General features: G+C 37.5%; 3 protein-coding genes across 3 annotated transcripts in view; 2 read left to right on the top strand and 1 right to left on the bottom strand.

The window, feature by feature from the left end:
* Positions 1–2,145: 2,145 nt before the first annotated feature.
* On the bottom strand, positions 2,146–5,619 carry LOC125249243. The gene is made up of 8 exons (XM_048161490.1): positions 5,105–5,619; positions 4,623–4,943; positions 3,649–3,690; positions 3,242–3,544; positions 3,021–3,153; positions 2,887–2,930; positions 2,589–2,701; positions 2,146–2,483 (listed from the first exon to the last, which is right to left on the bottom strand). The coding sequence occupies exons 1-8, from the start codon at positions 5,148–5,150 to the stop codon at positions 2,343–2,345; spliced, it is 1,143 nt and encodes a 380-aa protein (XP_048017447.1). The 5' UTR covers positions 5,151–5,619; the 3' UTR covers positions 2,146–2,342.
* Positions 5,620–6,334: 715 nt separating this feature from the next.
* LOC125249244 (signal peptide, CUB and EGF-like domain-containing protein 3) lies at positions 6,335–9,608 on the top strand. The gene is made up of 7 exons (XM_048161491.1): positions 6,335–6,441; positions 6,574–6,694; positions 6,801–6,888; positions 8,611–8,799; positions 8,893–8,998; positions 9,161–9,403; positions 9,481–9,608. The coding sequence occupies exons 1-7, from the start codon at positions 6,354–6,356 to the stop codon at positions 9,600–9,602; spliced, it is 957 nt and encodes a 318-aa protein (XP_048017448.1). The 5' UTR covers positions 6,335–6,353; the 3' UTR covers positions 9,603–9,608.
* A 691-nt stretch (positions 9,609–10,299) lies between these two features.
* si:ch211-286b4.4 (zonadhesin) overlaps positions 10,300–16,542 on the top strand; it is a 55,107-nt gene continuing 48,864 nt past the window's right edge. The window contains exons 1-13 of the mRNA XM_048159986.1: positions 10,300–10,321; positions 10,435–10,626; positions 11,225–11,335; positions 11,428–11,620; positions 12,674–12,810; positions 12,894–13,118; positions 13,253–13,394; positions 13,469–13,592; positions 13,695–13,886; positions 14,003–14,140; positions 14,566–14,748; positions 16,016–16,210; positions 16,297–16,445. Of these exons, the coding sequence (XP_048015943.1) occupies positions 10,300–10,321; positions 10,435–10,626; positions 11,225–11,335; positions 11,428–11,620; positions 12,674–12,810; positions 12,894–13,118; positions 13,253–13,394; positions 13,469–13,592; positions 13,695–13,886; positions 14,003–14,140; positions 14,566–14,748; positions 16,016–16,210; positions 16,297–16,445 (2,003 nt within the window). The remainder of the gene's footprint in view (positions 10,322–10,434; positions 10,627–11,224; positions 11,336–11,427; positions 11,621–12,673; positions 12,811–12,893; positions 13,119–13,252; positions 13,395–13,468; positions 13,593–13,694; positions 13,887–14,002; positions 14,141–14,565; positions 14,749–16,015; positions 16,211–16,296; positions 16,446–16,542) is intronic.

The following is a 16,542-nucleotide window of genomic DNA, read 5'->3' as shown; positions in this document are numbered from 1 at the left end:
GGTTCCCTCGATTGAAGGCCTATGCATTTTTCCCATAGTCTTTTGGAAAATCGCAAAAAAAAAAAAAAGCTCTTTGTTTAACAAAGGGTTATGACACTTACATGTTTAGTATATCAAGATAATCTTTACAAGTTAACACAACATTTATACATTTTGAAGCCTAAATAAAGTTAAGATATAATAAAATAATAAAAGATATAAAAAGCTAACAGTAGGCTATAAATGGACAACAGCTTCCTCAAAATTTATTTAAAAAACAACTTTATTTAAAAACATGCTCGCTGATTATGATCTACGCTGTGTATGAATACTTATCTACTTTTTCATGAGAAATGCTGTCCAAATGTCCTGTTTGTCATGATGACGTCTAAAGTCCCTGCCAAAGGAAGTAGTCCCTTTATAGCAACTTGTTAGCAACCGCCGTTTTTAAGACACAAAACGTGAAAATATTTAGAGGCTTTGTTAACCACAGACCTTATTTCAGACGATTTAGCAAAAACCCATTCAGAAAACCCATAGACTTTATGGAGATGGAACCAGATGTCCTAAAATGCTAACTCGCTTCTGGGTTTTGCATACAAAAACACGTCATCTCCCAGGTACTCTATAGCAAACCACAAAAATCCAACCATCCAATCGATTCCCAATGGACAAAATCAAGTCCCGCCCTACATTTTTTCTTGTTCGAGAAGCTGTTTCACTTGGATACATCACAATTGGTGGGGAAAAATAAGGCTATCACAACTTCTGTTTCATGCCGCATTTAACCCTTTCATGCATGGTGTCCACTACAGTGGACGGATATTTGGAAGCCATTTTTAACCATTTAGGTTGTAGTACCATATCCCAACCATCAAGTGGTGAATACCCAAAGCCTTGTCTACGATTCCAATTAATTAGTGTATTTGTATCTCTTTGTTGTTTTGAGATATTACATCATATAATCAAAAAGGCAGAGGGAAGAGGAGATGCACCAAGTACCTCAGGAATAAGTGTCAAATAAATCCATATATTCTCAGAAAACCAGACTGGTACAAAAAATATTTTTCAGCTAAATATTATGTAAGGAATACCTTAATGCAGATTTTAACAATATATTTCTTGTACATTTTTTTCTGTGACACAAAATACATCTGTCCACTACAGTGGACGTCATGCACCAAAGGGTATATTATGCCTATTGGGCCTATATATGGGTTCCTCCTTATTTGTATGTTTTAGTTATAATTACTTAAATAGTTTTAAACAGCAATATTAAATAGTCTTCAGATTTTATAATTTATTTCAGTGCTTAGGCCTATACAGTCTATATTTATTTATTAGGTCATATAAAAGTGTAGGCATATAAGGACAGGGATGTGTGTGATTGCATTCAAGGGCGTGTGTGCTTGTGTGTGTATTTGTGCTCACGTATGATACTGATTTTAATAGTTTTAAATAAACGTTGGCCAATTTTAAAGTAATAAAATGAGTTTAGAGACATAGAATGTTATGTTTTTCAAATATCCTCATTATTGTTGTTATTTAACGTACCAAGACTTCTGATGCAAAAGCCACATCTGTCAAAAATTAGATAATGATATTAAGTGAATGCTCTCCACACATACTATACATTCATCAAATACTTTAACTTCAAACCCGCTAAATCCCAGCCTCATCCCATTCAGAAATACTGGTACTTCTATAGAAACCTATACATATGAGTCTGAAAAAAAATGTCAAAGAAAAATGTCAGACGACTTAGAGGCTTTTGCATCCGAAGTCTTCTTATTTGCATTCATACATTTGCTCTTAGTAAATGTTTTAAAAACATGCATGTTTTAAATTTTTTTTAGACCAAGCATTAAGTTCTATTGAATCACTTTTTATACCGTTGATAAATGGTGTCCACTACAGTGGACAGATATGTAACTCCATCAAAATGAAATATATTGGGGAAATAAAGTTTTTGGCATGATTTTTCACTGAAAGAAATCTGCCACCGGGGGCACCTTAGCGTGTTTTTCTTGTGCGTAAAATGTAAAAACAAACATTAAAAAAATATTACTTTGTGATTTAATAATTCATGCATGAAAGGGTCACCCAAAGTCAGACCTTCCTGGACAAAAAAAGCAAAGATGCCAACAAAGTAAAAAAAAATGTTTTTATGAGTTGCAAAACAAATATAATACAGTAATTATTTCCTCCAAGAATATAAAATCATGACATACAAATACATTTACACAAGCATTCAAAGTTTAAAGGTTTTTAATTGCAGTTAACAAAAATTGTGAAGACAGCTATTCAAGATTTTCACATTTTGCCTTCTATTTTTTTAATTAGAGATGCAATTTTTGAAGTAACTAACTAAGAGCCTCGCAGGAGTAGGTAATTACAGCATATTCAGACGTTGTGCTTAATTTTCTAGTGACCTCTTTAGAGCGGATGTGCAGTCTGTCAGCTGAAGCATGCAGTAGCCCTGCTCTGGTCTCATCCCTCCATCTCTGCAAAACACATTCACAGTCACTCATCAGGTCCCATGCAATTAAACAAACCTGTTGGAAAAAAATACCTAAAAAATTATATTTATTTATAATATATTTTGTCACCGGTCTTTGGTTTTTTGAAGTCTGGTTTAAGGTGTCAGATATATCCGGATTGCTGGATCCCCTCACAGAAATCACAATGTCAGCATAAGGGACTTCATGATCACTCTGGCTGTCTGGGGTTAAATAATAATAAAAAAAAGTTAACTCTTGAATCATACTGCCAGTCAACCGGGTTGGTAAGATTTTGTAATGTTTATGAAAGAAGTCTCTTCTGCCCACTAAGGTTACATTTCGATCAAAAATGAAATTTATATGTATATATATATATATATATATTAGAATATATATTGAGAGAGACCTAGAGCAATTGGCCTTATCACCACAGCATTTCTGGATGGAACCCTGAAAGAGACCAGATACTGCTGATGAAAGAGATTTGATATATTTTGCTACTTCGTAATGATTCATTTTACATATAAAATTGTGCATTACCTTTCATGGACTATGTTAGTGGAATCCATTATCTTACACCCTCTTCTATAGCACAGATACACCAGATGGGCCGTCAGGACAACCACTGCAGACACTGCAAAAGCTGCGAAGACCTTGGCCCAGGTGAATCCATCTGTATGGAAAAATGCTGACTTGATGGACCGTGTTGTATATGCATCTGAAAATGAGCTGATATATTTTTGGAAGTGTAAAACACTCACCTAATGTGTTAACCTCTATATCCACAGTGAATGCCTGGTGAGTGCAAGTCCCTTTGGTTTGGCACCTGTATCGTCCACTGTCCTCTGCTGTGATTTCACTCCACTCTACTACACTGTCATTTTTTTGGGTTAAAGGAAGGGTACCGTTTTCTCTGACCCACTGCACCTCACAGTGTTTGATGTCAGTGGCAACACAGTGAAGCATGAGTGAGGTTCCTGCTATAATTTCAATGGTGGAAAATGGTGCAAGTACCTCATCTGACTCTGTCTGACCCCTATACGTCTTTACTCTCAAAGATGGACCTAGACCAGTAAGACAACATTGAAAAAATAACACAAACCAACAGTAGTCTTAAAAATAGCACAGTAAGTAGAACTATCCTTACAGATCCACAACTTAGACTCACCAGCTAGTCCTTTAGGAGGTGTTACTTGTTCTTTGAATTCATCTGTGAAGCATTATTGCGCACATAGTGAGAAAAGGCATGGGATTAATTCATTTGTAAACAGGTTATTCATCATTAAAGGATTAGTTCACTTTCAAATTAAAATTTCCTGATAATTTACTCACCCCCATGTCTTCCAAGATGTTCATGTCTTTCTTTCTTCAGTCGAAAAGAAATTAAGGTTTTTGATGAAAACATTCCAGGATTTTTCTCCATATAGTGGACTTCAATGGCCTCCAAATGGTTGAAGGTCAAAATTACAGTTTCATTGCAGCTTCAAAGCGTTCTACACGATCCCAGACGAGGAATAAGGGTCTTATCTAGCGAAAAATTGCTCATTTTCTTTTTTTAACCAGTTTTAACCATAAATGCTCATCTTGAACTAGCTCTCTTCTTCTTCTCTATTAGAATTCCAGCAGTCCTCCAGAATTACTGCCCTCCACAGGTCAAAGTTTGAACTAATTGTTATATACTTGCACTAGCATATTGTCTATGACAATTTAGTTCAAACTTTGACCTGTGGAGGGCAGTAATACACTTAGCAGCATCTACAATTCTAATAGAGAAGAAGAAGAGAGCTAGTTCAAGATGAGCATTTATGGTTAAAATGTATAAAAATTTATTTTTTTTTTTTTTTAGAAAATTAGTGATGGTTTCTCTAGATAAGATCCTTATTCCTCATCTGGGATCGTGTAGAACGCTTGGAAGCTGCACTGAAACTGTAATTTTGACTTTTAACCATTTGGAGGCCATTGAAGTCCACTAAATGGAGAAAAATCCTGGAATGTTTTCATCAAAAACCTTAATTTCTTTTCGACTGAAGAAAGAAAGACATGAACATCTTGGATGACATGGGGGTGAGTAAATTATCAGGAAATTTTAATTTGAAACTGAACTAATCCTTTAACACTAAAGTAAACTCAAACACCTCTTACCGTGAACTTGCAGAATTACCAGTAGCTCTGTTTTACGAGGAAGGCCCGGTTTGTCACTCTCTTCAGAAAAGCAAGAATAGTTATAATGCGTTTGCTCAATAATTAGATGAGGTGTGTATAAGCTGACAGTGCACATGTCTCCTAATGTTAATGTTTTCTGATCCCAGCGGCACTTTCTGCATACTGGAGTTTCTTCCAATTTCCAGTAACCACGAGTGAATCCACTGGAACAGTTGTAGGTACAATTTAAAGTAAAAGGTTCTTGGAGTCTTGCATTCCTAATTGCACGCTGGATTTCAGAACTCATACTTCTTACAGTGTCTGTGAAGAGCCATAAAGTTAACAGCAACTAGAAATTACACTTATATTAGTATTTAAATGAATATATAAGTAGGCCTATTTTTGGAAATATTTAATATACCACATTAGATATTGATTCATATTAAATAAAAATGATAGTATAGCATCGCCAGTGACATTACCTTGGGATCCTAATTGTAAAAGCAGCATCACAGGAATCAGAAACATGTTTTGGCATTCATTCAAGATACTTGTTCATATATCTGCATGTATAAATGACAATTGGTATATAGCAAATGTGAAGAACAAAGGGAGGCTCCTCCCCATAGGTTGGGCTTCGTTTACAAATAGCACCTGCCTCCGGAAAATGTGGTTAACTGAGCTGTTGGTACATCATGATGCATGGCAAAATGTCATTGGGTCTTCTGCAGCTTCATTTGCATGGCACCGTGGTTTACTTTGATCGTTTAACTAAAAATATGTACATTAATTATAAATAAATGAATATAGGGTATGTCTTAAGGAAGTTGCATTTGAATGTCAGTCAAGTGGCACGGGTTCAGCGGTTTTGATTCATGATGAAGTTATTCCCATATGTTGTTTTTACCTAATTAACATTTTCCATGGATCTAAACAATTTAAATGGAAATTGCTTGAGTGATATTAAAATAAGTTCACAGCCTGACTCTTGATAACATCCATGTTAATGAATCAAAGTGGCTTTCCCAGCAGTTTGATTAATTTATCACCTGATTGCTGCAGTAAACTGGATCGCTTTCATGCTTTGCAGTGGAAACTTAGGTTAATATAGTTTGCACAGCTGCAGAGGTTTGAAGCTTCACTTGAACGTAAAGGAACAGGAAACATCTTGCCTTCGCATTACCACAAAAACCTGCAATCTATTTTAACATTTTCTGCTGGATGCTATTTTACATGAATGTGTTCCTTTTTAATGTGTTATTTGTTTTTTTTGTTGCTTGTTTTGTTTTCAAATGTGCACTGTAACAGTGGGTGGGTGTATATTATGAAGAAATGTACAGAAATTGCAATTGTCTTTACCATAGTGCAAAAATGTTGCAAACTATATTTTTTCCCCTTTCTTTTTGATTTATTTATCTATTTATTTTGGGGAGAATGTCAATTCAAATGTAAGTGAATGTAGGCATAAAATATGTATTCTCCTAACATTAAGAAATCCGAAGGTAAATAAGATCCTGTACAGTCCATGGTTTAAAAAACAGACTGATATTCTAGACAGTAAAGTTCACAGTTCTGCACAGTGAGTGTATCACTGGCTTCTGACTGGAATTGAGTTACATGGCTTGAATTTCACTTTCAATTATTGAGGTGTCCCTATTCACTGATAGACTTAAAGGGGCTATAGAGCGACTGAGGACAGAAGTCCGCTGCGATGTAACGGGGAGCTTAAAAATGATTGCCATGAACCAATATTTTGTTTTATTTTTCTTCTGCGTAACATGGAGTGGCTTCAGACAGAGATGGAATGTCTTTGTATCAGGTATGCACCATCAGCTTGAGATGAAATTCATTACGTATAGACTAGTGTACAAAATAAATGAAATGTGGTTACTGATTAAGCATTGGTAATTGATGCATTTAGTAATTATTTTTTAATATCTTGATGTTGCAGGAGCTGACCCGAGGCCTGAGAGTTCAGATTGTTTAATCTACTGTAATCGGACACAAATATCATGCCCCGAGGGAACCTATTTTTCATCAGGGATCTGCCTTGAGTGTCCAGCAGGGCAGTTGTAAGTGTGATTTTCGTTTTATAGAAGAGTTTGTGTAATTGCATCAAACCTTAAAAAAAAAAAAAAAAACATTAAAAGATTTTTACCCCTTTTCCTGACATTACAGCTGTCCTGGCAATGTGTCTGCACCCAGAAAATGCCCTACTGGCATGTTTAACCCTTATACTGGAAAAAGCAGTATCCAGGATTGCCAGGTATCCTAGCGGATTTATTTTGTATCATTTTATATAATTCTTTCTATTTTATTATTTTTTTTAAATTTATGTACTGTATATGTGTGTGTGTATATAAATATATATCTATATATATCTATATATCTATCATTTAAATCATTTATATGTAAATCATTTATATGTTAAATCATTAAATTTAAATCTATCATAAAATCATTTATTGAAATGTGTATATTATTTATTTACTGTATTTACTTTTTTAAAGAGTTAGTTCACCCAAAAATTTAATTTCTGTCATTTATTACTCACCCTCATGTCGTTCCAAACCCGTAAGACTTTTGTCCATCTTTGGAACACAAATTAAGATATTTTTGATGAAATCCGAGAGCTTAATATCTTAATTTGTGTTCCGAAAATGAACGGTTTGTTACGGTTTGGAACGACATGAGGAACGACAAATTAAAGGTGCCCTAGAACTTTTTTTTTTAAAGGTGTAATAAGTCTAAGGTGTCCCCTGAATGTGTCTGTGAAGTTTCAGCTCAAAATACCCCATAGATTTTTTTTTAATTCATTTTTTTAACTGCCTATTTTGGGGCATCATTAGAAATGAGCCGATTCAGGGTGTGTGGCCCTTTAATTCTCGTGCTCCACGCCCCAAGAGCTCGCGCTTGCCTTAAACAACATAAAAAAAGTTCAAACAGCTAATATAACCCTCAAAATGGATCTTTACAAAGTGTGCATCATGCAGCATGTCTAATCGCGTAAGTACAGTGTTTATTTTGATGTTTACATTGATTTCTGAATGAGTTTGAGGCTATGCTCCGTGGCTAACGGCTAATGCTACACTGTTGGAGAGATTTATAAAGAATGAAGTTGTGTTTATGCAATATACAGACTGCAAGTGTTTAAAAATGAAAATAGTGACGGCTCTTGTCTCCGTGAATACAGTAAGAAACGATGGTAACTTTAACCACATTTAACAGTACATTAGCAACATGCTAACGAAACATTTAGAAAGACAATTTACAAATATCACTAAAAATATCATGTTATCATGAATCATGTCAGTTATTATTGCTCCATCTGCCATTTTTTGCTATTGTTCTTGCTTGCTTACCTAGTCTAATGATTCAGCTGTGCACATCCAGACGTCCTGCCCTTGTGTAATGCCTTGAACATGGGCTGGCATATGCAAATATTGGGGGCGTACACCCCGACTGTTACGTAACAGTCTGTGTTATGTTGAGATTCGCCTGTTCTTCGGAGGTCTTTTAAACAAATGAGATTTATATAAGAAGGAGGAAACAATGGAGTTTGAAACTCACTGTATGTCTTTTCCATGTACTGAACTCTTGTTATTCAACTATGCCGAGGTAAATTCAATTTTTGAATCTAGGGCACCTTTAATAAGGATTTTGGATATTGCCATCTTTGTGAGGACATTTTGTCCCCATATTGTAGAGTACACCTAAACCACACACACACTTTGTCCTCACAAAGATGGCAATATCCAAAATCCTTGTTTTTTTTGGGACATTTTTGGGTCTCCATGAGGAAAACAGCTCATACTAAGTAATGTTTTTAAAATCTAAAAATGCAGAAAGCTTTCTGTGATGGGTTGGTTTAGGGGTAGGAGATAGAATATACAGTTTTTACAGCATAAATATCATTTTGTCTATGGAATGTCCCCATAAAACATAAAAACCCAACATGTGTGTGTGTAATTGTTGGTGTCTTTTAAAGCCCTGTGTCCCAGGTTTAGTTAGCACAGAAGACCGTGTGGAATGCAAGCTTTGTCCTGCTGGTTTCTCCTGTGACAGCGCATCAGGCAACCTTACAGCATGTCTCTCAGGACAGTATTCTCCAGAGGGGCTCACCCATTGCCTACCGTGCCCCTTTGGCTTTGTTTGCATAGAGGGTTTTCAAATGAAAGTGGGTACAAACTGAATTACCTCCATATTGGTAATATTACACTTCATCTTTTTAGCGAAAAACCATTTTAATTTGTTTGTTTTACCATTTTAGTGTGGCCCTGGAGAAGAACCAAACTTTAATCAGACGGAGTGTGTTGACTGTGCTGAAGGCTACTACTCCACTTTGTGCAGTGCTCAATGTCACCCGTGTCCCGCAGGTAAACATGGACTCCCATGTTTAATTCACATGCATTTGATGTCTTGCTTGCACCTACTACAGCCAAAATAAACACACACATCAATGTCACAACAGGCACACACACTCACAGGCACAGAATTCCTTGTAAATCCTTGTAAATATATTCAATTTCCTCTTTAAGGAAGCCACTGTCCATACAAAAAGATGTCCGCACCTCTTCCTTGTCCCGTGGGCCATTATTCATACATGCCGGGCCAGACTGAGTGTAAAAAATGCAATGGTTCTTCAGCCGGCAGGAGTACAGTGACTCCGGTCTGGTCAAGGGGACAGTCTCATCTTGGTCAGAGGTCAAGACAGCTTATCTCCTGTCCCCCTGGGACATACAGAGACGGAGAAAGATCAGACTGTGTTGTGTGTCCTGCAGGTGAGTCAGTGTTTCAGGTCGGGCTGCGTGCTTTTCACATTCAATTCCACATTTTGAGTGTTAATGTTTTTTTGCAGGACATTACTGTGTTGCAAATATTGCGATACAGTGTCCGGCAGGAACTTATGGACCAAAGGAAGGGCTACAGAGAGAGAGGGACTGTGCAATCTGTCCTGCAGGCACTAATACTGTCCTATAGCTTTACATATATTTAGTGATCTCAGTTTTCTTTTTACCTTTGGGTCTATTTGCTAATGTCACAATTAAGCAATATAACATGGCATGATCAAGAGTGCTGTTTGTTTGATTGGCCGAATGGGCTGTAAATATTAGGGACAGCATGGACTTTTTTTGCTGGTGAAATTTCACTGACACTTTGGTAATGTGACTGTACCTTTTAGGTGAGCTCACATTTACCATTCTGCGGCAAAAACTCAAGAGTGAAATCCAGTGATTATAATCGGAATCTGTGCACGATCAGGAATTTTGTGTGCAGATTTCGCAACAGGTTTTTTCATGCGAATTTGCCGCGTTGAGCAACAGCTTGGTTTGAATGTGGCTTCTGTGTGAGCGATGCTTCATACTTCACCACACGACTGACAATAGACAATCAACCTTTTTTTGCAAGCGATGTTTCATGAATTTGAGCATCTTTTAGTCTGTTTTTGCTCCGCCAGCTAAAATAGTTCCAAACGGAGTCAAAGCATGATGATCCGTTACATGTCCCTGTGCTGAATAAAGTGATCCTGAGTCTTTTTAACAAATCATTTGGTTGAATTCAATGACTCACTCATGAAGACAGTCACTTGTCGCCACCTACTGGCTTAATGATGTAACCTGCAGAAAGAGTCGCTGTAAAATCCCCATCATTAACACAGAGACTGACATTCTGGAACATGCAAACAGACAAGAGGAGTGGTACAAAGAGACAAACGTCCCAGCCATTCAAATTCGAGAACCAGAACTAGATGTTATATAATGAATAATCGGAATATGCATGATAACAGCTGGAAATGTTTTGTTCTTCCCAGGATTTTACTGTTTAGAGGGCACCTCTCGGAGGCCAAGCTCTCAGTTTCTGTGCCCACAAGGCTATTACTGTGAGGAGGGCACGGGTGTGCCGCACGGGTCACCTTGCCCTGCTGGAACCGCAGGAGGACAACTGGGTCAGACAAGTAGGGCAGCTTGCAAGAGGTGTGCAGAGGGTCGCTACTGTCCCTCAGGTTAGGGCATGAACCCATAACACACATATGCATGATTACGTTTATACACACAGACATGCATACTATACATTATCTTTTGCTTTTTGCTGTCATTACATTATCAGTGATAGATTACTGGCTTTCCATAGAAATACTCTTTTTGTAAAAACAGTCTAAATCGTTAAATGTTATGAGTGTGTTTAGCGAAAATGAACTGAGCTTTTATTTTCCTAAACCCACAAGAACGACTGCTGTTGAACCGTTTCCTGCCCTCAGCTGTTTCCTGACTGTAAAGTGCTGTAGAGAGTGTGTGATGTGGGTTAGGAGTGCAGAGAAGATGGAAAAGTTGTTTTTGATGTTTTTCATCATATGCTAAAACACCACCATTTCTGTTTATTTGATTTATTGTTGTACTAAATTGAGATATAACTAAAACTAAAGGCATTGTATTAAAGTACTGTTTGTATTCAGTAACTGATCTCTAGTTATGTGTGTGTGCACATATGCATGTGTGTATATGTTTTTTTTAATAAGAGTTTAGTTTAAAAATCAACTTTTAAAAGAGCACACCATCTTCAAAAGCTAAAGGCCAGAACACTTTAAACCCTCCTTGATTTAGGTTCTGCAGGTCCTGGTTTGCTTTGTGCCCGTGGGAGGTACTGCCCAGCAGGAACGCTTAGTGAGATCTTATGCCCACAAGGGACCTTCACCCCACATCAGGGGGCGCTGAGTAAGATTTCTTTCCTAAAATCTTCAATCCCATTAAAGCACATTCATTTAAATCTGCTACTGGGTTGATATTTGTCTCTCTTTTCATCATAGGTGTAAAGGACTGTTTAAAGTGTCCACCAGGCTTCTATTGTCCAGAGGGAACAAGTGACCCTATGCCTTGTCAGCCAGGCACCTTTAACCCTCTGGAGGGGCAGGATGCTCTGGCAGACTGCAGGCCTTGCTACCCGGGCAAAGCATGCACACGAGTTGCACTGAAGTTTCCTGATGTGGACTGTATGCCAGGGTTAGTGCCTTTTGCACATGAGAATTTTTTTTTTAAAGGTGCCCTCGAATGAAAAATTGAATTTATCTTGGCATAGTTAAATAACAACATAACAGTCGGGGTGTACGCCCCCAATATTTGCATATGCCAGCCCATGTTCCCAACATTATGAAAGGCATTACACAAGGGCAGCCAGTATTAACGTCTGGATCTGTGCACAGCTGAATCAACAGACTAGGTAAGCAAGCAAGGACAATAGCGAAAAATGGCAGATGGAGCAATAATAACTGACATGATCCATGATTACATGATATTTTTAGTGATATTTGTAAATTGTCTTTCTAAATGTTTCGTTAGCATGTTGCTAATGTACTGTTAAATGTGGTTAAAGTTACCATTGTTTCTTACTGTATTCACGGAGACAAGAGAGCCGTCGCTATTTTCATTATTAAACACTTGCAGTCTGTATAATGCATAAACACAACTTCATTCTTTATGAATCTCTCCAACAGTGTAGCATTACCCGTTAGCCACAGAGCATAGCCTCAAATTCATTCAGAATCAAATGTAAACAATATAACAGTATACAATACTCAAATAATCCGACGCATGCATGACGAACACTTTGTAAAGATCCATTTGAGGGTTATATTAGCTGTGTAAACTTTGTTTAGGCACTGTTCAAGGCAAGCGCGAGCTCCAGGGGCGGGGGAGCACGAGAATTAAAGGGGCCGCACAGCATAAATCGGCTCATATTTAATGATGCCCCAAAATAGGCAGTTAAAAAAATTTATTAAAAAAAAATCTATGGGGTATTTTGAGCTGAAACTTCACAGACACATTCAGGGGACACCTTAGACTTGTATTACATCTTGTAAAAAAACGTTCGATGGCACCTTTAAACCAGCCTAAGCTTGTTTCGCAGACTTGTCAGGTCAGTCTGGTATGATACATAGTTTAAAGGTCTGGTCAGGCTTGGAGCTTAGGCTGATAAAAACTGAAAGCTTTTTAGCAGGATATGAACATCTGATTTCTGACCAAAATGTGTTTTGTTTGTGTGGCCTTGTGTGTTAGGTTTGTGTGTCCACCAGGTTCTGCCAGACCAAACGACCCATCCAACGCGTGTCCTCCCGGTACCCTTAGTAACCGCACAGACCTCACTGACCTCTCCCAGTGCCAGCGGTGTCCTGCTCGTTTTGCCTGTTTTAGAGGTGCCAGACTACCTTCAGAGTTGAATGTTATGTACTTTACACATTATTAATTTTTAACTATTTAACAATTTCCACCTTTACAGGCACTGGTGGTGTCCAGAGGCCTCCACTCTTTTGCTTTCCTGGGCATTACTGTCCTGCGGGCACTATGTTCCCCACTCAGCACAAGTGTCCCGCTGGTACCTGGAATGATCAAAGTGGACTGGAGTCGGAGCGCGAGTGCCGGCCGTGCCCAAGAGGCTGGTACTGTTTAGCAGGAGTGGGCGCTCCCTCTGGAAGATGCCACTCTGGACACTACTGCCCTGAAGGTATTAAAACTTTGTGAAATATCTGAATATACAGTATATATATATATACAGTATATAGTGTATTCATTTATATTGTTGAAGACCCCTGAAGACATTTGGGATGTTATATACTGTATATGTGTGTATCTCTACAGGTACATTATATGGCTCACAGCACCCATGCCCTCCAGGTACCTACAGCACAAAGATAGGTAATGGTGGAAAAGAGGACTGTCAGGTCTGTCCAGAAGGCTATTACTGTAAAGAGGGTACATCCAAACCCACTTCCTGTCCACCGTGAGTAACAGTCCCATTGGCTGAAATAAATCTGGGTAAGACTTCAGTGGATTTGACTTTTCCTATGTGTCCAGGGCAACATTTCGTCAGATAAAAGGGGGACGGAGAGCAGAAGATTGTTCTGTGTGTCCTGCCGGCTACTTCTGTCCTCATCCGGCCACAATCAGCCCAAAAGTCTGTGGAACAGGAAGTTATTCTGTAAGCCAGACAGCTCATTGTAATCTAATGCATGTTGTCTTACTGTAACCATTTCATTTATCCATATCTATTCTGGTTCTCTGTCTTGTTCTTTTTCCTTAGGATGAGGGATCAGAGGAGTGTCTGCCATGTTTGCCAGGTCACTACTGCAGCGATGAGACCACCAGTGAGGAGGCCATGCTCAGATTAATGGTTTGCCCTCCGGGTTTCCTCTGCTCAAAGGGCATGGATCGAGAACCGCAGCGCTCAGCGGTATTCTGCCCAATAGGCTTTTACTGTCCCGGTGGAAGTGTTGTAAGTATCATTTCAAGGGTCAGAAACAGTATAACCATCGTCAATCATTATGTCAGATGATAAACGGCACGAAACATAGCAATTATTTTCTTCTCTATTATTTACGTCCTACTCAGGATCCTAATCCTGTTCCGTGCCCCAAAGGGACCTACAGTCAACAGCCAGGTCTACGTGACCCTTCAGACTGCACAAAGTGTCCAGAGGGAAAATACTGCTACACAGAGAATCCCCAGGAAGAGCCCATTATTGAACCAGTATGGCTCCCTTGTAGTTTTTCATATAAACTGTTTAAACCTGTTTATTATTATTATTATTTATTATTTAATCTATGAAAGGGATATAGATTCACCACCCCCACCCAAGTAACTAACACAATTAGTTACTTTTTTAGGGAGTAACGCAATTTGTAACGCATTACTCTTAAAAAGTAACACCAAGGCTCAAAAAATATAAAAATTTAATAATGGACTCTCACAATGGTAATGTTTTGAGCACTTCAACTTTTTATGTGGAATACAAAAGGAGTTATCTAGAAGAATGTCCAAGCTGCTCTTTTTTACGCATACAATGTAACTGAATGGTGACCATGGCTGTGTCAGGTTCCCATCCTCTTTCACTGTATGGAAAAGAGTTGGATTTGTGTGAACTATCCCTTTAACATGTATATTATTTCTATCAGACAGGAAACTGTCCTGATGGATACTTCTGTCCTCTTGGTACCGGACATCCAAACTCGTTTCCTTGCCAGTCAGGTTTCTTCAGGAATGACTCGTATGGCCATGGAGGAGAAGCTTGTGTGGAATGTCCTCCTGGTCACTACTGTCCTACTCTGGCCACACACACTCCTATAGTCTGTCCACAGGTAAATGTAACTAAGAATGTTGGCATGTCATAACATTTTTACTTTACTTTGTCTAATACACTACCGTTAAAGAGTTAGGGTGAGTACGATTTTTTCCTCTGAAAGAAATGAATAATTTAGCAAGGATGCATCAAATTAATCAAAAGTACGGAAGAGGATTAGGGCCAAGCAATAATAAAAAAATAAAACCATCTCGAGATTAAAGTTGTTAAATTTCGAGAAAAAAGTCGAAATAAAATGTTGAGAATAAACTTGTTAAATTACGAGAAAAAACTTGTTAAATTTCAAGAAAAAAGTTGAGATAAAATGTTGAGAATAAACTCGTTAAATTACGAGAAAAAAGTCATGTAACGAATTTGTTCTCGTAATTTAATGACTTTTTTCTCATAATTTAATAAATTCAAATTTAATCTCGAGATGGTTTTATTTTTTTATATTTGCTTGGCCCTAATCCTCTTCCGTACTTTTGATTAATTTGATGTATCCTTGCTGAATGAAATTATTCATTTCTTTCAGAGGAAATTTCAAGAAAAATTTCAAGAAAAAAGTCGAAATAAAATGTTGAGAATAAACTCATTAAATTATGAGAAAAAACTTGTTAAATTTCAAGAAAAAAGTTGAGATAAAATGTTGAGAATAAAGTCATTAAATTACGAGAAAAAAGTTGTTAAATTACGAGAACAAATTCGTTAAATTATGAGAAAAATGTTAAATTTCGAGAAAAAAGTCGAGATAAAATGTTGAGAATAAACTTGTTAAATTATGAGAACAAATTCGTTAAATTACTTTTTTCTCGAAATTTAACGAGTTTTTTTCTCGTAATTTAATGAGTTTATTCTCAACATTTTATCTCGACCTTTTTCTCGAAATGTAACAAGTTTTTTTTCGTAATTTAACGAGTTTATTCTCAACATTTTATTTCAACTTTTTTCTCGAAATTTAACAACTTTAATCTCGAGATGGTTTTATTTTTGTATTATTGCTTGGCCCTAATCCTCTTCCGTACAAAAGTGACATTTGTCATGTAAAAAAAAATTGTAAAAGCTGTTTTTATTTAATAAAGAATACTGAAAAAAATATGGTTTCCACAAAATTATTAAGCAGCACAAATGTTTTGAACATTTGTAATAATAAGAAATTTTTCTTGAGCACCAAATCAGCATATTAGAATGATTTCTGAAGGATCATGTGACACTGAAGACTGGAGTAATGGCTGCTAAATATTCAGCTTGTATCTAAAATGCACTTCCTTTGGTTTAATTGTCAGGGTTTCTACTGTATTGAGGGAAGCTCAGTCCCAGAGCCATGTGAAGAGGGCACGTATGGTTCCCGGCCAGCCCTGACTAAAGCATCACAGTGTACCCTATGTAGTGGGGGGAAATACTGCACAGGTCTGGGCAAATCTGAGCCCACGGGGGACTGTGAAGGAGGATTCTATTGTAGACAGGGATCTAGAAGTCCAGTAAGATTATTACAAAAAATGTTCATTTTATTTTAATTGGCTTTTGATTGTTTTAATAATCGAACTTTCTTTTCTTGCCTTGACAGATTCCTCCTGATGGCCGTAAAGGAGGTGTGTGTCCTGCTGGAAGTTTCTGCCCACCGGGATCAGTTCACCCACAGCCGTGCCCTTCAGGAACATACAGTAACAGCACGGGTCTCCAACATGCAGAGCAGTGTGTCCGCTGTCCTCCAGGGTATTATTATAAATAAACATTCAATTCTCTTTCTTAAAGAGAGAGTTCACCCAAAAATGAATTTCTGTCACCATTTACTTTCTCATTTCATTACAAA

Source organism: Megalobrama amblycephala, linkage group LG16, assembly GCF_018812025.1.
Source record: "Megalobrama amblycephala isolate DHTTF-2021 linkage group LG16, ASM1881202v1, whole genome shotgun sequence".
NCBI classification, from domain to species: domain Eukaryota; kingdom Metazoa; phylum Chordata; class Actinopteri; order Cypriniformes; family Xenocyprididae; genus Megalobrama; species Megalobrama amblycephala.
This window is presented reverse-complemented; position numbering and strand designations above follow the sequence as displayed.

Excerpts from the sequence above, each read along its gene's own strand:
- LOC125249243 (XM_048161490.1), bottom strand. The coding sequence starts at position 5,150 with ATGTTTCTGATTCCTGTGATGCTGCTTTTACAATTAGGATCCCAAG. Across the intron at positions 2,931-3,020 it reads ACTAACATAGTCCATGAAAG|GGTTCCATCCAGAAATGCTG; the intron begins GTAATGCACAAT and ends GGTCTCTTTCAG. Across the intron at positions 2,484-2,588 it reads CTTCAAAAAACCAAAGACCG|AGATGGAGGGATGAGACCAG; the intron begins GTGACAAAATAT and ends TGTGTTTTGCAG.
- LOC125249244 (XM_048161491.1), top strand. The coding sequence starts at position 6,354 with ATGATTGCCATGAACCAATATTTTGTTTTATTTTTCTTCTGCGTAACA. Across the intron at positions 6,442-6,573 it reads ATGGAATGTCTTTGTATCAG|GAGCTGACCCGAGGCCTGAG; the intron begins GTATGCACCATC and ends TTGATGTTGCAG. Across the intron at positions 6,695-6,800 it reads GAGTGTCCAGCAGGGCAGTT|CTGTCCTGGCAATGTGTCTG; the intron begins GTAAGTGTGATT and ends CTGACATTACAG.